This window comes from Brugia malayi (genome assembly GCF_000002995.4).
Source record: "Brugia malayi strain FR3 genome assembly, contig: Bm_v4_Chr1_scaffold_001, whole genome shotgun sequence".
NCBI lineage: Eukaryota > Metazoa > Nematoda > Chromadorea > Rhabditida > Onchocercidae > Brugia > Brugia malayi.
Genome location: NW_025062475.1, coordinates 12,908,742 through 12,935,720, shown reverse-complemented (window position 1 = coordinate 12,935,720; position 26,979 = coordinate 12,908,742). Strand labels below are relative to the sequence as shown.

Sequence of the window (26,979 nt, the reverse complement as noted above, 5' to 3'; positions counted from 1 at the left end):
CTTTTTCAGTAATTTTAATATTATATCTATTTTTATATAAATCCTACTGCTATAATAATTTTCATAATAATTTTGCATAATAATTTTCAATTGTTCACCTCAAAACATTGAGTCATTTAAACAGTAATTTGAAATTTCACCTAAATTTGTTGATAGGAAATGGAAAAAGGAAGGAAAAAAAAAAAAAAAAACTACAAAAATTACTGTATATCATTGGCATCATAAATCAACCCATAGGATCACTTTATTCTTTTCTATAAAAAATCATAAATGAATTTTGCATTTCATTTTCCGCATGGAACAAAAGTATATTACTACAAAGTAAAAGGAATTTTTTATTTATTAAAATAAAGAAATGAACAAAGTTAATAAGACTTGACAAATTTTGTACAAAATATTCAAAACAATAAAACAGCATAAAAACAATTAATTCATAAATCTAGAAACGAATTCACATCTATCAATGTTTCATCGCAACGAGATCTTAACTTGTGTGGAAAAGTTTGAAAAAAAAATTGAACAAAATGCTAAAACAAAACAAAGACTAGTACGAACATGTCTTGAATCAATGATAAACATGTCCTTGTTGTAATAATTCTCTTTGCAGTTGATTTTGTAAGTCAGCCAGTTTCTTTTTCAGAACAGAAATACCACTTAAAATAATATTTTCTGCCTGCAACATTAACGTTTAATATATCAAAATTGTATTATTTGAATAAAAGAATTTCTTCTAATCTTTTTAAATAGGAACTAAGATAAGATCTTGAAAGTAGAAACTTAAGATCATCAGATCAAAAAAAATCATTTGGTCCAAACTTTTTTGTTCAAAAATGAGGAAATGAATCATAACAAAGAAACTATCTACCTTTAAAGCTCCAGTAGATTCAACTGTAAACCAAAATTTATTTGGCTTAGCCATCGGATCGAAAGGTGCTTCATATTCATCATCTTCCAATTGAGAATATTCACTTTTTGGCCATTCTTCTGGTTTCGCTAACATTGTATGCCTAAGAGCATTGTCAGGATCGTACTCAAATGCTACGCAACAAGTTGGATTCCATTTGGCATGTTCTTTACCGAATCCCTATAACAATATGATATTCATTTCAAAACAGATAAATTAAAAGATTTCAGAAGCGAATATCGAACAGTAATTTTTAGATGAAGTAATCTCATTTATTAAAATTGACTTGATCAAGTCAATGCTTAAATCAATCTTAAAATTTTTTCTCAAAGAATTTTTGTACAAAAGTAATTTTTTCAATCGTAAAAAATTACTAATTATTACAATTCAAAATCTAAAATTTTCATGTGTGATGACATTAAAGCTATATACTGATAATAAAGTACAAATAAAATATAAGGAATTATGATAGAAAAATATTTACAGTTAAACGTTAGTTGAGTTTTACAGTAACTAAATACTAATAGTTTACCTTTTTGGCAATACATTTAATATCAATATCTTGCCCTTTTCTCAACTTAACAATGAGAATATCATCACTGGCATTTTCTTCGGCATTACGATTACGTATATGTACGCCACATGCAGGAGCTACATCTGGATTACTGGTTTCAAGATCAGCTGTTGTCACTGCTCTTATTCCCTCATCGTCACAGCGTACCCGAAGTCGCATTTCCACTGCACAAAACTGACAAAATTCTGTACATTGACAGTCCTAAAAATGAAATAGATTAGATAATAGTAAAAATTATTTCAAAAGTATATAAATAATCTAAACCATTCATTGTTAACATTTTATAGCATTATATGTCTTATGCTTCAATATTTCATTAATATATGATATGCGTAATTCATGTAAGCAAATAGATAGATAACACAAACTCGTGAAAATTGCATCTGATCTACGACTGAATCTGATGTTAGTGGTATTAAACCAAGACGATGGGCAATAAATTCATCATGCAGGACACTTGAATTTGATTCAATTTGTACCCAATCAATTGCTGTAAGTTACATTAAAATTAAACTTTAGAAGCACAGATAGAATATATTATGAAAAATATGAGAAAAATAACGAAAACAAAAAAAAAAAAAAAAAATGTCGAAAATGTGACTAGATTCCTTGTTCATTTTGAAAATATGCATCTTACTTCTAATGAAATCCATTCATTTAACTTACATTTAATTCATTCATTTAAGCTAACTTTTTCACTAATAACTTCTTTCGCATGATATACTATTTACTTCAGTCATTAAATGATTTAATGAGAAACTAATACAATTTTGTATTCTTAATAATTGAAGTTTTGCAGTAGATGCCCGTATCTAATTTCTCTTTTTTTTTTTTGAACATTAAGTAAAAGAGAAATTATCAACATTTATCATTCGATCTACAAATCACGCCTTATATATTATGAATCGACAGATTAATATATATATATATATATATATATATATATATATATTTATATATTATATATATATATATATATTGCAGAGCAAATTAAAATTATTGAAATTTACCCATAGTTGGTACTTCAGCCATAAAAATTCGCCGTAGCGAATTGGCAACACTTAAATCGGTATCCTCTAAAACGAATCGCACAATTTCGTCATTTAAGGCAGTGATCGCAACATGAGGTTGATTAGCATAAGGCATTCCTTAAAAACTAGAAAGTTTTTAAAAAAAATTAGAAAAAAAGAAAAATCATTGCGTTATGAGTGGAATTTATGAAAAAAAAAAGAAAAAATAAACAGATAATTATCACTAATACTCTTCACTCTATACAGATTCGTTAAAAATCAATTTATTATCGTTTATGATTGAATTATTATAATTTAATCATAAACTGCAACAAAACTAATACTATCAAATTAAATGACCGAACTAAAAAAAGACTTCATTAAAAGGAAAACGTAAAAAATCAATTCTTATTTCTTATAATTTTAACATTATTAACTAATCAATTCCAAAGTTCTCTGCTTCATTAACCACAAAGTTACAATTCTCATCAACATCTTACTTCCTCCATTTCAAGTTACAGTATTGTCTATACCCTGATAATTTCAATTAAATATCTTTCAAACTTCATCTAATCTTACAATTTACAACAACTAATTATTCTATCGTTAAATTTCCTATAATTTCTCTATCGTTTCCTCTTTAATTTCTTTCGTTCATCTCCTTTTATTCTCAATCTCTGCAGCACATATTTTCTCATCTTATCATTCCCTACACCTCTTCATAGCAATGTACTATCTCTGCATTCTCTCTCCTTCTAATACTTACCTAAAAGTCAAAAAACCTAAAAGTTGATGAGAACACTAATTAATATACACTACACCAAATGCCACCAACAAAATTCCTCGAATAAATCAGTTTGATAATTTTGCTTTTCTAAAACGCGGCCCGTCAAATTGTGTGTATGTCACTGTTATTTATGTGACTAAATTTTTGGAGTGTTTATTTTGAAAGATTTACTTTAGATAAACCTTTGACGGTAAGTTGTAACATTTGGACATAGCACTTTCAGCTAAATAATTAGAACGATCAAAGTGCTAATTTAACAAGTTTGACGCTTTCAATGACATCATTACCATCGAAATCATCAGCAGTGTCAGGCAATAATTCATCTGGAACGTAAGTAATCGTTTAATTTCCACTTTATTCTATAACTGTAATATATAAAATTATGTTTATAACTTTGTTTTTTCCATTGCTTTTTTTTGCAAAAAGTTTAATTGTTCTTTTTATTGTGGATTTCAAATTGCTTTCTATTAAAAATAGAATTTTATTACATTTCTTCTTGTATCCTTCTCATTTCCGTCATATTCTGGATTATTGGTTTTAATGAGAACACTTGATATGTTGGTTATTACTGAAATGAGTTAGCGTTTTAACAGAGTCTGGAGTAGGAATAAAAAATGATAAAAAGGCATATCTATCATTTTCCTTTTCGTATGCTATTTTCCGAGTAATTTTCCCGATTACATTGGAATTTCGTCAGATCAAAGTAGTAGCAACATTAAAGATCAAAGGTAGTAGCAATATTGCTAATCTATGATTAGCATTCCGACAATTGACAATAACTTTGTATTAGACTGAACTATATAATACAGACACTGTAGGAATACTAAACTAATTTGAAATTCTTGATATATTTCTTCATTTAAAAATTGTGTTCAGTATAATAATTTACTGAAAAACTATTTCTTCAAATTTATTGAAGAAATTCATTTGAATTTGCATTAAGAAAAGTTATATTTGTGACAAGGAAATTTGTAAGCGTATATTACAATAGGACTTGACTAGAAGTATGATTTATTTCAGATATACTTGGATACCTGATTCGGCGGATAACAGTTGTATTGCTGGAATACCAATGCCACCCCAAAATGCTAACATCGAAGTGTCAACACCACGAGATGATCAGACGGCAGCTTGGGAAAAAGCACAGGAAGCCTTGAAAAAGGTTAACGTTTCAGCCACCTCCACCTCTTCGAACATTTCATCTATGACATCATATCATTCTCAAACTCAACCTGATATACATTCTCAAATAATGCATTATTATCCATGGATGGAACAACATAGTCTTGGAATGTCACCATTTTTACCTCGTTTACCACCGCCACCACCACCACCACCACCATCGTCATCATCGTCATCACTGACATCATCGTTACCACCACAACCATCCCAAACTTATGGTATAACACAGGAAAATTCGATTTATGTAGGAATGAATTATGGTTTTACTCCATCAGGAACACATTTACAATCAGCAAATGTCAATTATCATCCAGATTTTATGAACCCATGGGCATCGTCAAATGTTACTGCTAAACCACGACAGTTTGGATTTAATGGGAACAGATCAACACTAGTATCAGGATCAGGAAGAGGAGAATATGGCCGAAACAATACCGCTCCACAGCATCCCATACGTTTTTCAATTAATCGTCCACGAGGACTTAACACTGCACCAGCTTTTCATCAGAATTCTCAATCATTTGGATTGGAATCGCCAACTATACCGGATCCTGTCAAGTAACTTTTTTTTTTTGCAGTTTTTTTATTCAGTGAACTTACCATTTGCAAATTATCTAATCTTTCTTTTAGTCAAAAACTATCAATTACTCAGCTTGAGCGAAATTGGAATAGCACTGAGTCATCCAATTACTTCTGTTGAAAATAATTTTTCAGTCGAAAAAATAGAAATTTTATGTTGATTTGTCTCTATATATGAAATATAGAAGATGGGACGTTATTATCCATTGAAATATAACTGATCGTTTGATAGAGTTATTCAGCCTGAAGAACTTTTTCATATTTTTAGGAGGTATGTGGAACGTTCGTATATGGCAGTGGAAAAGAAGGAAGATCGCGATAAGTTAGAAGAATATTTCAAACAAAAACTTAATCCTCTGTTAATGTCTGGTGCTTATAAAGCAGTTGACTGGGATCGTGTAAGTTTAAACGTTTTCTCGAAGTTATCTTTAATGTGATCATTAATATTTATATGATTATCATTAACATATTATGTTTACATTAATCAGGAGTGATATTGAAGTAAAGAGGAATGAAAAATCATATTTTAGTAAATTTTCTAAAGATTCACAGTTTTTTTTTTTTTTTTTTCCAGTTACAGATTATCTATTTTATTTAGGAGCCATTGCCTTCCGAAGTGAACTTTGAGTTGAAAATGGGTTGGACACCAGCTAGTCAACTAAAAAAAGGTTTAAATGCAATCACAGAAATGGAGAAACGGTCACTGAAGAAGTCTAAACATGAGATGAGTCATCGGAGAGATTCACGATCTCCTACGTTTCGTGAACAGTCTAAAAGGCGGGTGCCGTTCAGCCCTCGTGTTCGTCTTCCATCCGATGAAGATAATCCGGTTGATGAGCAGCCAAAAGTGTGTTTTACTTTATTGGGAAAAAAGATTTTTATACTTAGTAAAAGTTCTTTACGATGAAATAAAAAAAATTTACAAAGTTAAATTTAGGTGTGAAAATTTCAATATAAATCAAGCTGAAAAAGAGTAGAAGAAAAGATTTGAAAACAAGCACATTATTTCATTCAATATAAGTGGCATAAAAACATTTTTCTCTTTTTTTTTCAATTCAATGACCTTAGTTCAAACAAACCGCTGCGCAGAAAAAAAAGAAGAAACAAAAAAAGAATAGTGGAAAATCTGGACGTTGGGCAGCTGATGAACGAAGTAACGCGCAGCGTGAAGAACGTGCTAGACGTTTTGCTCGAGATGATGAAGCACGGCGGGCAAAATTCACAGAGATGCGTCGTCGTCTAGATTGGTACATTGATCGGGAGGGTGAACAAGGGACCAGTGATAACGTTGTTGGAACATGTATGGATATCGAAAAATCTTACTTCCGTCTTACTTCGGTTAGTTTCTCGTTCTTTAGTCTTTTAATCATAGTTCAAATGTGAAGATTTGAGGTATTTCTGTTTGCATAATACTATTAAACCTTTTTTAATTGTTATTTATTTCATTATAAACATGCACAAACGTTCATATATAACATGTAAATGCATTTAATTGCTGAATAGTTCCTTTTTTTTTTTTTTTATTCTAGGCTCCAGAGCCAAGCACGGTACGACCACTGAAGATACTGGAGAAAGCACTGAAATTGGTGCAGCAGAAATATGCAACTAATCGAGATTATACATATGCAAATGATCAGTTAAGAAGTATCCGTCAAGATTTGATGGTAATCTGTACAATTTACTACTAAACATTAAACATGTTATATTCCAAGAGTATAGAATATCTCACATTTTTTTTTTTTTTTTTTTTTGCTAAAATAGCTTAGTTTATTGATTTGTTTTTGAATCTTGTTAATAATTTGAAATTTTTGTCAATTCCTGTTGATCTAATGGAACAAACTATACAATTTGAACATTTTCCACTTTTCGGAAAAGCGAAAAAGAATTTTCAGTTTCTATTCAAAATTCAAAGCTTCTGGTAAACTGATAAAGGAAGAATGATAAATGAATGGTCAACTAATAAATTGTTGTGGATATGTTTTGGATTGGCCACTCCAAACGTGTTATTTATATTTACATTTTATAATCATATCATTTAGAAGAAATTTTAAAGATTGGAAACATAACTATTGTATAGTGAGTGTTTAGATTCAGTGCATAAGGACCGATTTTACTGTGAATGTTTACGAGACAAATGCACGAATTGCACTGGAGCAGGGTGATCGTGAAGAATTTAACCAGTGTCAAAGCCAGTTGAAATTATTATATAAAGAATTACCCGATTCTCCAAATTGTCATGAATTTACCTCTTATCGACTACTATATTACATATCAGTTGCAAATACTATAGGTATGATTTATATTTTCTGAAGAAATAATGTCTACTGTTTGTATGGTATGGCATTTTTATCTGTAGATAAGTTATTATTATATATAGGATAAATTACTTGTAGATAAGATAAATTATTATCTGTGGAATAGAGGATGCAATCAAATGAACAGAACAATGGACTGGAATTTCAGCAGAATGAAATCTGTCTTTAAAATTTTTCATTTCAAGAAACAGTTACTTTTTTTTTTTTTCATCTTTCAGATCAAACTACCTTGCTCAGTGAATTGGATGAAAAAGCACGAAAAGATCCTTGTCTTTCATTTTCGTTGAAAACTCGTGAAGCCTGGGCTCTTGGGAATCATGTAAAACTTTTTCGACTCTATCAGGAAGCGCCGAGAATGGCATCATACGTAATGGATTTATTTTTGGAACGAGAGCGAAAGGCTGCATTAAACGCTTGTCTTAAATCGTAGGTTTAATTTTCCATATCAGTAAACGATGGATTTATTTGGTTGTAAGACATGTTTTTTTTTTTCTCATAATCATTAAAAGAGCAAATTTACCTTTTTAAATTTTATTATAGATCTCATAAAACTTTCCTTATGATATTTTTCTTAATGGTCTTTTTTACCAATAAGATTGAAAGGTATCATTTTGCTTCTTCAGATATAGAAACATCAGGAAACTTTGATTTATTTTTGACAAAGTTATTTAAAGTCTACGAAGTCTATTAATTCATTTATATTAAATTTATAGATTTCGGCCTACAATAAATATAACAATATTAGCATCAAGATTGGGTCTGGAAGAACCAAAATTATGCGAATGGTTGGCAACATTTGGAATAACCGTTGATGATGGTAAAATTGATTGTCGTACTTATAGTAATACAGTACTGGCATAGTGACCTTTCTGTATGTATATGTTGAAATTTCTAGATTTCTTTCAAATTTCTCATTTATGATACTGTTAATTTTCGTCTTTATTTTAATCAAGAGCATATTTTGGTCATGTTCATACGTCCAAAGAAGATATTCCCACAGTCATTCAGCTTTTGCTTGTTTCAAATGTCCTAGCATGGCAATTTGCTTATGAAAATAGCATTTCTGAACTTGCTATTTTCGTAACTAAATGATTCTCTAAATCTAAACATTTTAAATTCTTGCAAGAAATTATCCTAGTTCGGTCTTAATTTCAGACCATTAATGACTTCAAAGACTTAAGGTCAGGTTTTATTTGTAAAGAGAAAATTGATAATGTAATGTTCATTTTCGATGTTATCATTTTAGTGAATATCATTTTTTGCTATCATTACTTTCTCTTCAAAAAGAAAGTGTCCTTCCTTACAGCATATATTGTAAGGTCAATAAATGATTTTTTTTTCTTTTTTTTTTTTTTTACATAGAGCATTTGCTCAAATTTAAATGCACAATAAGTAAAACTCAATTTTAAAAGTAATGTCAGAATGTTAATAACTGCTCCAGATTTTACCACACCTAATATTGGTTTCAATGTTTCGCTTATTTTTGAAAATCAATTCGCTCAACTATTTGTAAATTACAGTAGCGGTACACATGCACGATTTGAAGTAAATTCTATAGCTGGAAAAATCTGTTATATGAAGCGATAATATGTATAGTGATTGAAAGATAATTACCATTTATTGAGTTTTTTTTTTTTTTTTACAATTTTTTGAGATTTTTTTTACTGTCATATGGTTTACTGTTTATTTTATTAAATGAGCAGCTTTTAAATGATCTGAATAATTGATGTCATAGATGAAATATTAACCTGAAGAAGTGGATTTCTTTGTACAATTTTTTAATTCTTAATTTTATTTTTACTTGTAGCATCAAATTACATAAAATTCAAGTTTCTTTTAATCAATTATAGCTCATCATTGAAAGGTTGTTAATTATTTACTCTACCAAAGGTATATGATATGATAATTGAATTAATATGGCGTAAACCGTCGAGTATTTTGCTGTAATAATATTGGTGAAATGCGTGTTGGACTAGCCATATGATCCTGTTTGGCTGCTTTAACCAGAGCTGCTGTATGACCAGGAAAAAAACTGAAAGAAAATATAAATTAGAAATTAAATTAAATTAATTAAGCGTTGGTTATCAAAATTTCGTAAAGTTTTGTTTAGATGTAAAAAAACATTTTATCAAAATGTTTGAATAGAAAAGAAAAATTCCAACATTTTAAACATTTTTTCCTCATCTATATTAATAGTCTATCAACTATTAATCTAATTCTTTATTTTATCTTCTTTTTCGTTTTTTTTTTTTTTTTTTCAAATTTTGAACTATGATAATTTTACTAAATGAAGAAAAATAAGATTGTCAAACAAATATTCAATTTGCAATTTTTTTTTTTTTTTTTTTTTAATTCGTTTCTATTCATTTATAACATTTGTTGAATATTTCTCAGAAACATACATATTACATCAATATTACCTCAATAATTTTCTTCTTTAACTTTATTTATTTCAGAATAAAAATTTCTACAAATATTGCTTGACCATTATATCATAAAACAAGAATGCTAATGATAAAAATAGCATTACATTTATTGTTTTATTATTGTTATTATTAATTATCATTATTATTGTTATTATTACTAGTATTATTATCGTTATTATTTTGTTATTTATTATTATCTGCCATTATTATTATTATTCACCATTACTATTTATGATTATTTTTATTTATTATTAGCATCATTACTTATTATTATTACTCTTTACTATTGCTATTATTATTATTCACTTTTATTACTTATTATTATTTTTAGTTAATATTAGCATCATTACTTATTATTATTACTTTTTACTATTGCTATTATTATTACCGTTATTATTATTATTATTCACTTTTATTACTTATTATTATTTTTACTTAATATTAGCATCATTACTTATTATTATTTACTTATTATTATTCACTTTTATTACTTATTACTATTTTTACTTATTATTAGCATCATTACTTATTATTATTACTACTAATATGGCTGTCTTTATTATTACTATTATTTTTATCGTTATTACTGTTTTTATTTCTATTTTTTTTTATTTTTTGTAAACTTACTTTCCTCCCAAACTCAGAGCAGCAGCATATTGTGAATTCATCATCAGTGTTTGAGCATAATCAATTTGTTTTTCATCATAACCTACAGTTGTTGCCCATTGTGCTGCAGAATTTATTGCTTGTTGTTGTTGTTGTTGTTGTTGTTCTGTTGTTATTGTATCAGTTTTTATCGGTACAGATGTTATCAAATTATTTCCAAACACTGCAAATTATACATAAATTATTAGCGATGAAATAATAATAAAATTAAATGAAATTTATTTTACAAAAAAAAAAAGAGAAAAAAAAACATAGATATTAAAGTTTTTTTTTTTTCTTTTTTTTTCAAACTATAATTCAGAATTTAAAAAAAATGAAATTAAAAAATCGCAACTAAAATTTAGTATTTTTAAATGAAATATAATTAAATTATATTATTGATAAACAATGTGTAAATAGTGCATACATCTTGCAGATCAGATTTGCTATAATTTTGTGCAAAATCTTTAAAAAAAGAAAAAAAAAGCCAAGAGGTTACAGCATTCGTACAAATTCCTTTTTTTTTTTAATTTTTTTAATTTCAAAGAGTGTAAATTTATTTAATTATACAATAAAAAATTAACTGAGACAAAAAAAAATGAATTCGTTGTAAAATCTCGAATTTTCTCGAATTTTCATTTCAAATTTCATTGATAAAAAGTGGAACAGAAAAGGGAAACTATAAAAAAGTCGGAAAGAAATTGCTAAAAGTAAGATTGTTTTTTACAAATTCATCGGACATCAGTTAATATTTTTTCAATCATTCGAAATCACTTCAATATCGAATTATAATAAAGCAAATGAAAATAAAGTAAAATAAATAAATAAAAAAAAAAATTTCCGGAATGAATTATTACATGACATTATAAATTGAGTAAAAATGAAATTAAAAAAAAAAAAAAAAAGAATAAATAATAAATTATTCTTTTTATTTTTCTTAAGTTTTAAAAATTTTGCAAAGCATGCAATAGAAACAAAAAAAAAAAATGAAATAAATGAGTTAAAATTTCAAAAAAAAGTAGCTAAAAAGGAGAAATAAAACAGAGAAAGAATGCGAGCAGTAGTGATAAGAGTAAATCCTTAGCAGTGATAACAGTGATAAGAAGCGTAGCAATAGTGATAAGAGCTAGTAATACTAGTATTGATGCTATCATTACCTGTATAAGGGTTCAATGCAGGCACAGTTGGCAATAATTGGGTAGTTGTGACATAGGGGGAAGTTACTCTAACCAGCTGAAATATAAAACACAAATTCGAATTTTCATTTTTTTTTTTTTTTTTTAACTTTATGATTGTGTAAATTAAAGTTTAAAAATTTTTATAACTTTATAAAAGTATATAAATTGATACAAAGTAATTATTAGAACTAAAAAAGATACTAAAAGAATTGAAAATGTATGATTTTATTTGATAATAAAAGAAAAAAAAAAAGAGGAAATGACAGACAAAAGAAAAAAAAAATATACTTTTTGCTAAAATTTCATATTCGAAAAACATTTATTTCAAATATTTCATTTCTAATAGAGAAATGAAATTTGAAATGATCTAATTTAGTACATTTTATAGTAGTAAAAATAATATAATTATGGTACTAAGCAATATAAATTACATTATAATTTCATGTAATAAAGTTTTAATATAAGATTTTATTAATAAATATTAAATGTAATATTTTTTAACTATAATTTAATAAATATATATTAAATAATTTTTAAAAAATGCTATTTTTTTTCCCAATAAATTCTAATTAAATCAATCATTTTTACTTAAATTCATTTTCTTAAATTTATCAAAAATAAGAAAAATAACAAAGTTATACTTTTTTCCACATTTCTATCTCTCAAAATTACTTTCAATCCCAAAAATCAAAATTTTTCATTAATGATATCATACAAATTATGAAAAGACACAAATTGTTGGCAAAATAAGAAAAAAAAAAAGAAAATAATTTAATTAGAAAAGAAAAAAGAAAAATATTTATTCATCAATGTACTCTTCCTTTATTACATACATTCTTTCAATTTTTAACATTGTTTTTTTTCCTGTTTGTATTAATTTCATATATGTATTTGTGTATTTATATATTTATATATTACGTATTTATATATTTGTATCTTTATATATATTATGTATTTATGTATTATATATTTGTATCTTTATGTAATTATATATTATTTATGTATTTATATATTTATGTATTTATATATTTGTATCTTTATGTAATTATATATATTATGTATTTATGTATTTATATATTTGTATTTTATATTTATATATTATGTATTTATGTATTATATATTATTTATTATTTTATGTATTTATATATTATGTATTTATTATTATTATGTATTTATATATTTGTATCTTTATGTAATTATATATTATGTATTTATGTATTTATATATTTATATATTATGTATTTATATATTTGTATCTTTATGTAATTATATATTATGTATTTATGTATTATATATTTGTATTTATGTATTATATATTATGTATTTATGTATTTATATATTTATATATTATGTATTTATATATTTGTATCTTTATGTAATTATATATTATGTATTTATGTATTTATATATTTGTATCTTTATGTAATTATATATTATGTATTTATGTATTTATATATTTATATATATGTATTTTATATATTTGTATCTTTATGTAATTATATATTATGTATTTATGTATTCATATATTTGTATCTTTATGTAATTATATATTATGTATTTATGTATTTATATATTTATATATATGTATTTATATATTTGTATCTTTATGTAATTATATATTATGTATTTATGTATTATATATTTGTATCTTTATGTAATTATATATTATGTATTTATGTATTTATATTTTATTTTATTTAGTATTTTTATGTATTTATTATAGTATCTTTATGTAATTATATATGTATTTATGTATTTATATTTTTTTTTTTTTTTTTTTTTTTTTTTTTTTTTTTTTTTTATTATTTTTGTATTTATATATTATGTATTATTTATTATATATTTGTATTTATGTATTTATATATTATATATTATGTATTATATATTATGTATTTATATTATTTGTATCTTTATGTATTATTTATTTATGTATTTATACGTTGTAATTTATTTATGTATTTATACGTTGTAGTTTATTTATGTAATTATATATTATGTATTTATGTATTTATATATTTATATATTATGTATTTATTATATATTTGTATCTTTATGTAATTATATATTATGTATTTATGTATTTTATATATTTATATATTATGTATTTATATATTTGTATCTTTATGTAATTATATATTTATGTATTTATGTATTTTATATATTTTATATTATTATGTTATATTTATATATTTGTATCTTTATGTAATTATATATTATGTATTTATGTATTTATATATTTATGTATTTATATATGTATTTATATATTTGTATCTTTATGTAATTATATATTTATGTATTTATGTATTTATTATATTTATTATTATTTATGTATTTTATATATTTGTATTATTTATGTAATTATATATTATGTATTTATGTATTTATATATTTATGCATTTATGTATGCTTTATTAATGTTAATGGAAAGGAGACTAACAATATTAGAGTGACATTTTTTTTTATTTTTATTTTTTTTTAATTTTTTTCTTTTAAATGACAAATTTGGAAGAGAAAAAGTAAAAAATGGTGACAAGAGAGAGGGAGAAGAAAGAGGAAACGAAAGAGAAGAAAGGAAGTAGTACATAAGAATGGAAGAGTATATGGGATAAATTCCATTAGTACTTTCGTAAATTAAATTCACCAATTTTCAATTTATCTCAAAATTTATGCTTCAACTGGGGATTTTTTTTTCTTTTTATAGTCTAATTTTATTTATTTTTCAACAAATAAATATTACTTGTATGCAAATTTTTTCCTTCTTTGATTTTTAAAATTATTTTCAAAAATTTTTGATCAATAATTAAATATTCAAATGAATAATCTTTTGAATTTTTGAACATTGTATGTTTAAATAATATTTGCAAGCAATTAAAAATATATAAATACAATACATGATTATTTGTTAATTTTAATTTTATGATGAATTTTTTTTTTCTTTTTTTATTTATTAGTATGAGATTAGTTGCAAAATTTATTTGTATTTGTTTCATTGATAAATATTTTGTTTAATTTCATAACTAAAATTAAATGCGATAATTTTTAAATTCATACATTGTCCCTCTTTTCTCTTCCTTTTTTCCGCTTTTTTTTTTAATTTCTGGAAAAAATAGATAAATTCGAATGATAAACATTTTCATTCATAAATAAAATGGAAATAATTGTATTTGCTTGCTTTCTGAAAGATTAAAGATTGAATAAAACTTTAAAATTATGAATAGTAGAAGTGTGAATTATTTTTTAACAAGATATTAAATTAAGAAAATAATTTTTTGTCAAATTATTAATTCCCTATGAATAAGCGATGAAATTCTTTTTAATTTTTTTTTTTTTTTTTTAAATATTGAAACAAAAGAAATAATAGAAAGCAGAAAAACACAAACAAAAAAGATTCAGAAATGACAGAATTGAAAAAAAAATTGATTTAATATTGATTGATTTTTAAAAAAAAAAAAAAAAAAAAATGATGGCAGGGTTAAATTTTAAAGCAGCATGCAATAAAAAAGAATTTTATTTCATTTTTTTTTTTTCTTTCTTCCTTGTATTTATTGCTTGAAAATTTTACTTTAAAAATAAAACAGACAAAGAAATCAAAAAAGAATAAAATGAAAATGAACGCTCATAGAAGAATGAATTATTGTAAATTGTAAAAAATTAATTTAGCAATTAATTATAGACGGACATTCACAATAAACGAAAAACATAGTGTGAAATATGATGAATGAGTGGTTTTTTTCTTAAAAAAAAATGAAAATTAGTGGTTTTCTTTTTTAGAATTTCTCAGAGTGAAAAAGAAAAAAAAAGCAAAAACAAGGAGAGGAGAGTTGTTTTTATTCTTTGAAATGTTTGGTAAATTTAATTAAATGAATAAAAATATTTAATATCAGGGAACATTTATGGATAAAAGAAGAAAATTAAAACCTGTAAAGAAAGTTCAAAAAAATAAATAAACAAAAGATAGTAAACCAACATCCAAAGGATTAATTAAGGTTGCATAAGATTGTTGTTGTTGTTGTTGTTGTTGTTGTTGATGTTGTTGTTGTTGTTGTTGTTGCTGTTGTTGTTGTTGTTGCAACAATGAAGCTGCTGCAGCTGCAGCTGAACTAGCTAATAATGTAGGGTTAAAGGTCGGTTTAGGACGATATGGTAATGTGTTACCTTTTGCTGGTGCCTAAAAAGAAAAGCAATGTATATAAGCGATATTTGCTATACAAAAAAATATACTATAAAAAATATTATAAGAATATATTGAAAAAAAAAAACTTAACCTTTAACCTTACGCCAATTAAATTATTATGTTTTTAATTAATTAACTCTCAAAATAACTTTTAATAACAATCAGTTTTTATAACAAAAATGGAATGAGAAATTGATTGTTTGAATTTTTTAAAAGTTTTAAAAGATTAAAAAAAGAAATTTTTTATTTCATACATGCATGCATATATTAAATTGCATATTTCAAAGTGTTTACTTTTTTTTCTTTAAATAAAATAAAATTAGCAATGCTATGTCAAATTTTTTTTTTTGGTAAAATTTGAAAAATTCTTTGCTTAATTCAGAAAAAAAAAAAATTAAATTAAATTTCTAACTTCTAATAAAATTTGACATATATTTCGCATGCAATCGACGATAGAATCAGCACTACCCGAAATTGTCACGGCACGTTCGGTTGAGCTTGGAAGCATTTCGCTTGCTACCTGTATCGATGCACCTGTCGCCTGAAAAAACAAAAAAAAAAAAGGAAGAATAAGGTTGTAACAATTAAATATAATTAAATTTTAAAAAAAAAATGAAAAAAAATTGTTTTAGTTTTTTTTTCTTTTTGAATTTCAAATCCATAATATTATGATGTGTGACATATTCTGATTGATTTAATTTTTAAATTTTTAAATTCAATGTCCATAGAAGGTTTTACTAACTAATTTTATTATTTTAAAATAAGCGACTATTTAAAAAAAGAAATTGTATTGTTACCACAAAATTAAAATTAGTATAAGTTTTTTTTTCTTTGCAATCATTACTCAAAGTATTTAGGTTAATTTTAATATTTTTAAGATTACTGGAAGTACTAATAAAATAAATTATAGATGTCATTTCTGTTTACTTTTATTTTATTTTTTGTTTCTATTTTTAAAAAGAAGCTATTCAAAAAAAAAAGAGGATTAAATGATTATTGAATTATTTTTTTTATTAATAAATTTATTTCTCAAAAAAGAAATTATATAAAAAAAAATTTTTTTTTTCCTTAATTTATTTCAATACCTCTCGAATTTCTTTAATTTTTGTGCCACCTTTACCAATAATACAGCCACATTGAGTTGCAGGCACTATTAGACGCATTGTAATCGGAGGTTTTGGAATGCTATTTGGAAGAGCTTGTAAATCCTATAAAATTGTATGTTTAATGAAATAAACTGAAATATAATCATAAATATATTTTAAGAAAAAGAAAAAAAATTTTTTTTTTTTTTAAATATATTATTGATTTAGTTTTTCTTTTTTTTAATTTATATTATTGATTTATTTTAAAAAAAAATTTTTTTTTCTTTCATTAAATAAAAAATTTATTAATATTTCATACAAATTAAACCTGTTGTAATTTGGCACAAATCATGCCAAATGCTTTATTAATCGTTCCAATGCTACCCGTAATTGTAACAATACGTTCCGGACATGAACCATCTGATATATTAATTTTTGCACCGGATTGATCACGAATTAATTTAATATGATCACCACGTTTACCAATAATACTACCAACTTCCTCAAATAATAAACTAATGATAATAATAGTGGCAGTGAAAATAATAATAATTAATAATAACAATGATAATAATAATAAATAACAATAGTAATAATAATTAATAGTAAGAAATAACAGTAATAACAATAATTAATGGTAATAATAATAAATGACAATAATAATAAATAACAATAAATAACAATGATAATTTTTTTATATCTTATGGATAATAACAAATAACAATAATAAATAATAATAAAAACAATAATAATAAATAAGTGATAATAATTAATAATAATAAAAAATAACAATAACAATAATTAATAATAATAATAATAGCAAAAAATTATCATTATATATAAAAACAATGTATTAAACGATTGTTACAGCTAATTTGTTTTGTTTGTTAAATTTTATCAAAAAAATAAACATCACAATAACATTTTATAAATTAAATTTCATTCCTTTCATCCTATTTTACTTACATTTTTCTCGTCAAAATTTGTATAAAATAAAAAAGAATGAATAATAATAAACAATAACGATTAATTTATTATTGAAAATATGTTAGTAGAGAGTTATCTTAAAACAATAATTAATTATTACTATTGTCATTATTGTTATCATTATTATTATTATTTCAGATACATTAATCATAAGAATGATTATCATTGTTACTACGATTATTATTTTTATAACTTTTTCTTCCCATCAATTATTCTATGATAATTATGGTAATTAATATTTATGTGATAATAATTATTTTGTAATCATTTGAATTTATATTTCAACAATTATTCATTCATTTCTTTTTCTTTCCATCTTTCTCGATCATTTGATTTGGCTAATATTTTGCTATTAAATTATACTGAAAAGAATGAATGCTATTTGTTGAAAGATCTTAGTGTGTCGTTATTTTATGCAAATTAAATTGCTAATTTAATGTAAATTAAATTGTTTACTTTTTCTTCTTTCCCTTTTCCTAATTCTTTTTTCTTTTTTTTTTTTCATCATTTTATCGTTTACTTATTTCCTCTTTTTTCTTCTTATTTTTTTTTTTTTTTTCTATCTTTTATTCTTATTTTTTGTATTTTCTATTTTCATATTCCTAATTTCATTCAATTGACATTCATTATGCAATATCCAATCATTATCAATAAATTATGATTGAAAAAGTCATTTTTAGCAAATAAAATTAAAAAAAAAAAAAAAATGAAAGAAAAACAAAAAAGATAAAATTGAAAATAGAAAAGGAAAAAATCTCTGAAATTAGTTTTATAAAAAAATTTTTTATAATAATTAATGCAAGAAAATTGTTTTTGAATTTTTTTAAATCAATTGAATTTTGACCAAGAAACTTCGAATTAATTCGAATTGTAGTAAATTATCATATTATTATTTCAGTATTAGTATTCCGATAGAGAATTGAGGATAATAAAATAAAAATTTAACAATATCTTAGGAATTTTTAACTCCTTTTTTTTTTTTTTTTTTCATATTTTCATTATAACAAATTTTTTCAAATAATCAAATCTCATTGATGATATCATTTGAATTTTTATCATTTGAATATTTGGAAAAATTTTCATTCCACTTTTTTTTTTTTCTTTGCTTTCTATGTTTCTTTTCATTTTTAAAATTTCATTTCGTTCTTTCATCTTTTTTATTCAATATTAAGCTACAAAATGAAATATTAAAATTTGGAAATTTGATATTTTTCTCAAATTTGATGTAAGGAATTCATCTAAAAATTTCCCTTCAATAGAATAGTAAGATCGAATTTCAGCTAAAGTTTTAATAGCAGTAACAGAAGTAAAAATAGTAACGAAATTCTAATTCATCTTCTCTTTTCTTTATCAGTTATCAGTTATCATTATCAGTGATGCTCCTTATTACCATTATTTCATATCAGCTAGTTCATTCCTTTTTATATTATTGATGAAATTACACTTTCAAATGCATTGATGCGTGTCTGACATTAGTCAATTATTGTTTCAATAGATGTCATTTCAAATAATAAAAATAAAAATAAATAAATGATTAAATAAAAGTTTTCAATTTTCATAAAATTTCTACTAAAATTTAAAGCTCAAAAGTTTTCAAAATATACGAATGTGATTACTTTTAATTGAATAAGAATTAATTAAAAAATGAAAAAAAATTGAATAAAAATTTTAAAAAATTCTAAAATTTTTTGCTTATTTTAGATAATATAATTCTGATTCTTTACAAAAATGTTATTTTTTATCTAATCGATGATTTATTAAATTTATATCAAAATTTTTCAATTGTATTTCGAATTTAAGAAAAATGAAATATTATATAATAATTATATTTAAAAAAAAAAAAAAAGTGTAATTTCATGATAACATGAATTTTTTTTTTTTAAAATTTATTTTCAAACTTTGAAAATTTTTGTTTTTTTTTTTTTTTTTTGAAAAATAAAAAAGAAAAAGAAAACTTGCTTTTCCTTGCATTAATAATCGTACTGTTAAAATAATTGATAGATGTGGTATGGATGATGAGCTTCCCTCTTGTATACTACATGTTCGATTCATTTGTTTCCTCTGTAAATCTTATATAATCAGATAATTAATTATAAAAATTAATTGAGAAATATCTCAAAATTTTATCATAGATAATCTAACAATAACAAACAACAACAATAACAATAACAATAAAACAATAATGATTATAACAACAATTAATTAAACCTAAAAAAAAAAAATTTAAGTATTGTTAACAAAAAAAAAAAAAGTGTTTTTGTTCTTTAGAATTATTTATTCTCAATAAAATTTAACAAAAAATAAAAATGTAAAATTGAAATAAATAAAGAAAAAAGGAAAAAAGAGAAAAAGAAAATTTAAGTAAGGAAAAATAAACACAAATAAAAGTGATGAAAAAGGACAAAGAGAAAAGGAGAAAAATAAAAATAGCCAATGAACATTAAACAATTAAATAAATTTACTTTCTTTCTCTCTCTCTCTCTCCCTCCATCTCTCTCTCTCTTTGAAAATTAAAATTAGTACAAACTGTTATGGAAGGATGAATAAATATTTGCAGATTTTTAGCATAAGTTAATTATAAATTAAGAAAAAAAAAAAAAAAACGAAATTGATTGAAAATAAAATTTTTATTCATTCACATTTTATCTTTTTTTTTTTGATAAAAAAGAATTGAAGAAAATGAAAAGTGAAAAAAGAGAGATATTATTGAAGTCAAAGAGAAAATGAAGAATGAAATGAAATATTTGTTAAGAAAAGAACAAAAAATGATAGTTTAATAATGATACTATTATTTTAATAAAAATTATAAAAATAATTTATTTTGAAATTTTAATTTTCACTTCTAAAAATAAATGTAAGCAATTGCTACAGTATAGATAGGTTTAAAATAATTTTACAAAGTATTTAAAGTATTTTCTAATAAAATTATACTTTTTAAATTATAATACAAAGTATTTTCCTAATAAAATTACACTTTTTAAATTATATTTTTAAATTTTTAATCATATTATATCAAAAAATGAAATGTTTAATATTATTTAGTATGCGAAAATTTTTTATTACTTTTTAAAAGTGTCACTTTATTTACATCTTACTGATTACTTTCTATTTTGTACTAACTTATAAAAAACTTAATAACTTATAAAATTATTATATCATTAATCAGTGACAGCATAGCAATTAATCAATTATCAATTTGTACTGATCAAAAAGTTATATCAAATCAAAATGTATGAGTTCAATGTTTCACTTTATTTAACTTTTTTGTTTTTCTTTAAACCGATAATCAATTTTTCCAACTTTTATTGCTCTTTTTTATTTTTACATAAGCATTTCTCTTATTTTCAATTATATATTTATTATAAATGTTTAAAAAATTTTTATTAATTAAAATAATAATAGCAAAAATAATTATTATTAATTATCGATTTAATTGTTATTACTTATTACTTTTAGAAACAAATAGAAGAAACGAAATGAAGGAAGTCATTAATACTTAATTTTTAAAATTATTTTTTTTTTTTTTTTAAATTTTTAAAATTAAGTATTAGTGACTTCCTTCATTTCGTTAATAATTAATTATAATAAAAAAATAATGAGAAAAAAAATCAAACTAATCATTTATTTCTTTTTTTCATAAATTTATAGATGAAAAAAATTTTCCATTTTTTATTAATTTAATAAATATATAAAAAAAAAAATATTTTAAGTGAAAAAAAAAAAAAAATTATCCTTGTTGTTTATTTATTTTTCATTTATATTTGTCATTGGTCATAAAAAAAGAGAAAAAAAAATGAAAAAATACTCGAAAATAACAAATTTGGAATTGAAAACTTTATAATTTAAAAAGAAATACTTTTAATTTCCGGAAGGAATCAGTTTTTTTTTTCATTTCTTCTTTACTTTTCACTTGTTACTGATTCATAAGATATCAATTAATTTAAAATTTTTTAAATTCCATATAATATATCGTTTGCATATAATTACTGAATAATAATGAAATATATATTGTTAGAATATGTGATGATAAGGTATACGATAAGGAAAGAAGAAAGCTGATAAGGAAAAAAGAAAGCTAACAAAAATGAAAAAGATAATGCAATCTTATGGGCCTATTTTCTTTATTTGCTTTTTTCGTATTTCATTATTATTACTGATTATCTGATAAGAAGCTTTTATTATTATTAGTATTATTATTACTGATTATCTGATAAAAAGCTTTTATTATTATTATTACTATTTTTAGTATCATTATTATTACTGATTATCTGATAAGAAGCTTTTATTATTATTATTATTTTATCATTATTACTGATTATCTGATAAGAAGCTTTTATTATTATTATTATTTTATCATCATTACTAATTATCTGATAAGAAGCTTTTATTATTATTATTATTATTATTACTGATTATCTGATAAAGTTTATTATATATTATTATTACTGATTATTTGATAAGAAGCTTTTATTATTATTATTATTTTATCATTATTACTGATTATCTGGTAAGAAGCTTTTATTATTATTATTATTTACTATTATTTATTATTATTATTATTACTGATTATCTGGTAAGAAGTTTTTATTAATTGAATTCACTCGTTATTTTTTTTTTTTTGTTTTTCTTATTTTGTTTAGATATACTAATATCGGTTTACAAATATAATTATAATTTATTTATTGTCTTTCGTTTATTCTACGAAAAAAAAAAAAAGATTTAATGAAAAGATTTGATGTTTCACTATAATATTCCTATTTTAAATAAATATTTACTGAATATTACTGAAATAAAATATATTATCATTGTTTTCATTTACTAAATGTTTACTTTTTATTAATATACATTTTTATTTAATTAACTGATTTTCAAATTTTCAAAAACTGAATAATTACCATTGTTACAATATGTTAATTTAATTATAATAAATTATTATATTGTAATTTCATATTCATATCAATGATAATTATTAGTGCTACATAAAAATATGAATTTGATAAGAATTCATTTCAAGTTTTTAAGTATAAATCAATCATTTTAATGAACATAATAAAATTTCATCTTGAATTTATAAATTTTCTTATTATTTTAGCTTGCAATTAATTAGCTATTATATTTTTTTTTTCGATGAACTTTTCTTTTTTCTTTCTATTTTCTTTCTCTTTCAAAAAATTCCAAATGTTTTTTTTTTTTTTTTTTTTCTTTAAATAATAATAAGTTGAAGTTTAAAATAACAGAAAAAAAAATAAGTTTTGAAATATAATAACCAATTAGTTGCAATATTTTGAGTAAAAATCAAAGTGTTAAAAAAATTTCTTTCTATTTGAAAAAATTTAAATAAACTTTTTCTATGAATTTCAAATCAAAAAAAAAGAATTTTTTTTTTCTCTCTCTTTGAAAAATGTGAAATTAATGATTGAAATGAAAAGAAATTCAGTATTGAAATATTACTTATGAAGAATAGCAAATTATACAAAGTTAACTAACAAAATGCTACAAAATGTTTTCTTTTTCTCTTCTTTTTGAGAGAAAAAAAAAAAGAAAATTATCAATTATCATTGATAATAATAGATGCAATTAGAAATTTTTATTAAATATAGCAGAGATAAAAATATTTTTTACATTAAAAAAAATTATTTTTTTAAAAATAAAAAAAAATATTAATTTAAAAAAAAAAAAAAAAAAAAAAAAAAAGAAAAAGAAAGTAAGAATGAAAGTTGAATGTTACTTTAGAAACATTGAAAATTGCATTTTTCTTTCTTTCTTTCTTTTTTTTTGTATAATAAAATCAAAATAATTGTTTTACAGAGCATATCAAATTTTTAATCAAATTGAAAAAAGATACTGTAGCTATATAAGAAATGTTTGATTAAAACAGGCCAGGAAAAAATAGAAAAAGAAATTAACAATTTAAAAATCATTAAATGATTAATTAATTAATTAATTATTACTAAAAATTCTTTTAATATGACAATTATAAATAAATTAGAATCTCTCTAATAATACGCTAATAAATGTAATAATCATTTAATTATGGGAAATTTTATAAGAAATGAATAATACCTGAAATTATTTATTTATATTCTATTTCTTACTTTCAATATTATTATTAGATTTTATCACATAGAATTTTTATAAATTATTAATTATTTGTAAAAAATATATGCATAAACTATAAATTAATATATCAATAAATTATCACTGCAAGCAAATCACATTTATCTTATCTATGAAGCTATTATCATTAACTATTACAAATCAAATTTCATTTATTCCTAATTCATTTCGTAGCTTTTCTTCCAATATTAAATGTTTTTTAATAGCATTTGAAAAAAAAAGAAATGGAAATGAATTAATGTTAAAATATTTTCTCCAAAATTTTGCATTTAATTTTAATTCTATTCAAATAGTAAAAGATAATAATGTGATAATCTTGTTTTAATGATATGATAAATGTTATCAATTTATTTGAGACAAAAAAAAATAAAAATAAAAAGTTGAAATAAAATGAGAAGGCAAAATTGAGGTATGATCGAAAATGGAATGAAGAGGAAATTTTAGCAAAAGAAAATAACTTAACAGAAGATATACCTCATCTTGTCCACCCCCCCCCCCCCCCCTTTCCCCCTCTCTCCTCCTGTCTCTCCCTTCTTCTTGTCCTCTTTCATCCTTTACACTTTTCCCAAAAATTTGTCACCTCCCTTAATTGGTCTATTTGTGTCCTAAAATATTCTATGCTATAGGATGCTAATCTATCATTTGTTGTCGTTGCTTCTTCCTCTCTTTACATACTTTAGCATCATTTGAAATGTGTAAACAGTAAGTTAGATTTAGTCAATAAAACTAAAACGATAATTAGAAAAGATAAGAATAAAAGAGAAAAAAAAAAAATTTTTTTTTATTTCATTTAATAAAATTTATTTTACTAACAATAAAATTGAAAATGAAATAATAAAACATGTTGAAAAGTTTTCATTTATTGTTTTCTTTTTCTCTTTAAAATATCTTTAAAAACAATTTTAATATTAAATGAATGAATTGTAACAAAAGATAAAAATGATAAAAAAATAAACAAATGAGTAAATATTGTGATAATATAATTAATAATGGATAAAAAGTATTTGCGATAAGATATTAAAATTTTTTAAAGCTTTTTTTCTATTTCCATGTGATAATTTTAGAAATAATTAATGAATTAAACATGAAAATATGACATTAAAATTATTTTTTATAATTTCTATAAATTTATACCATTACTAAACTTATTACTTACTTATGCATTTATGTGCAAGTAAAACTAATAATATCAACTAGGAATTTTTTCCGTTTTTTTTTTTTGCATAAAATTTAATTTAATGATAATTAATTAGATAAAAGTGTGTTAAATTATAATACTTTCCTTTTCATTCCATATAAAAGTAAAGTAAAGTAAAGTAAAATAAAGTAAAGTCAGTAAAATTCTTTACTTTTCATTCATTTTTAAGAGCCTTATCATTATTTACTAATGTGAACCACTTGGCACCAATGTATGGATGAAGTGGCCTACTTCTTCCTTTTTCCCATTACATTTCTAAAAATGTTTACATATTGTAGTGCTTGATGATTCATATTTTGATAATTTATTTTTATTTTTTGTTTTTTATTTTTATTATTTTTATTCAATTTATTACAAACTAAAAGATTTTCATTTAAATTATGCATCAAATTATTTTTTTTTTCGAATTATTTTAATGATAATTATTACGTACTATTTTCTTTTAAAAGAGAAAAGAAAAATTTTTCAAATTTAATTTTATTAACAAATTAAACTGAAAAATAATACGACACTGTTGTTAATCTCATTTTAAACTCATTACACATAAAATATTTGAATTAAACACTTTCATTATATGAAAATATGAAAATTAACAATTTAATTACCTCTGCTCTTTCTTATTTTAATATTTCCGTCTACCGATTATATTTAACTAATCAGTTGGTAAAATATTTTAAAATAAATTTTTGCAATATACAAAATTTTGCTTATTAGTTAATTTTTCATACACATTTTACTAAAATTTAAAAAATAAAAAAAAAAAAAAAAAATAAAGAAAGAAAGAGAACTTCTAAATATATAAATAATAATAATAAAAACTGCAAAACATTCAGCAATAAAACAATAATAAAAATATAAATTCTTCTTTTAAAAATCCACCATATTAATTAATAACAGAAATACTATTTAATAGAAATGAAAACGAAGGAATAATAAAATTAATTTGTATTTGATTATTCATAATGGAAAGAGGAAATAACAGTTAGAAAGTGATATCTCTTAAAAACAGACCACACTTTTAACTATTATACTATTTCTCTCTCTCACAAATTACCCATAATGATTAGATGAAGGAAAATATTCCTTCGAGAGATAAAAAAATTTTCTTCCCATTTTCTTTCCCAAAATTTTTATTTTCAACGAATATTATTACAACGATAAAAATATTGATAAAATACAATAATAATAATAATAGTAATAATAACAATAAATAACAATACAATATAACAATAACATATATTTACATTATTCAAAATAATAAAATACATAATGTAATACATTAAAGATACATAATAATAATAATAATAATAATAATAATAATAATAATAACTTATAATAATAACTATTAATAGCAATATGATCTAATATAATATATTAATATGATACATCAATATAATGATAATATAATAATATAATGATATATTATTATAATAGTAATATAATATATTAATAATATTACATAATATTATAAAAATAATATAATATAAAGCGACAACAACAAATATTCTAAAGTTTTTTGCTTTTTTTTTTTTTGTTTTTATAAGATAAAATGATTTTTTTTTTTTTTTGGAAAGCATTATGCAAAATATATTCAACCATTATAATAATTAAACTAGACATGTAACTTAATAAAATTTGGCTATTTAATAAGATGAAATATGTTAGATTAGTGAAAGAGTACATTCCATAGTTGTTAATTATGAAAAAAAAAAAAAAAAAGATGAATGTATATATAAGGTAATTAGCATAAATTTATGGGTAAATAGTATAAATTTATGGGTAAATTAGAATCATAAAAAGATGAAAAGAAAAAATGAA

General features: G+C 22.1%; 3 protein-coding genes across 4 annotated transcripts; 1 reads left to right on the top strand and 2 right to left on the bottom strand.

Moving 5' to 3' along the window:
- Positions 1 to 565: 565 nt before the first annotated feature.
- On the bottom strand, positions 566 to 2,624 carry Bma-rpb-3 (DNA-directed RNA polymerase II 33 kDa polypeptide, putative; the record flags this gene model as incomplete). The annotated part of the gene is made up of 5 exons (XM_001895588.1): positions 566 to 673; positions 866 to 1,084; positions 1,437 to 1,679; positions 1,847 to 1,968; positions 2,489 to 2,624. The coding sequence occupies 5 exons, from the start codon at positions 2,622 to 2,624 to the stop codon at positions 566 to 568; spliced, it is 828 nt and encodes a 275-aa protein (XP_001895623.1).
- Positions 2,625 to 3,549: 925 nt separating this feature from the next.
- On the top strand, positions 3,550 to 8,212 carry Bma-hpo-10 (the record flags this gene model as incomplete). Of its 2 annotated transcripts, XM_001895589.1 has the most annotated exons (9): positions 3,550 to 3,605; positions 4,296 to 5,015; positions 5,305 to 5,434; positions 5,635 to 5,883; positions 6,105 to 6,374; positions 6,566 to 6,700; positions 7,125 to 7,326; positions 7,570 to 7,777; positions 8,065 to 8,212. In XM_001895589.1, the coding sequence occupies 9 exons, from the start codon at positions 3,550 to 3,552 to the stop codon at positions 8,210 to 8,212; spliced, it is 2,118 nt and encodes a 705-aa protein (XP_001895624.1). The 2 variants fall into 2 exon arrangements, with proteins under 2 accessions (XP_001895624.1, XP_042933657.1); XM_043077723.1 differs by lacking the exon at positions 3,550 to 3,605 and having other exon boundaries at positions 4,348 to 5,015.
- A 1,050-nt stretch (positions 8,213 to 9,262) lies between these two features.
- Bma-pes-4 (KH domain containing protein) lies at positions 9,263 to 19,898 on the bottom strand (the record flags this gene model as incomplete). The annotated part of the gene is made up of 8 exons (XM_043077722.1): positions 9,263 to 9,383; positions 10,405 to 10,606; positions 11,580 to 11,655; positions 15,568 to 15,768; positions 16,187 to 16,315; positions 16,860 to 16,982; positions 17,188 to 17,357; positions 19,802 to 19,898. The coding sequence occupies 8 exons, from the start codon at positions 19,896 to 19,898 to the stop codon at positions 9,263 to 9,265; spliced, it is 1,119 nt and encodes a 372-aa protein (XP_042933656.1).
- Between the last annotated feature and the right edge of the window lie 7,081 nt (positions 19,899 to 26,979).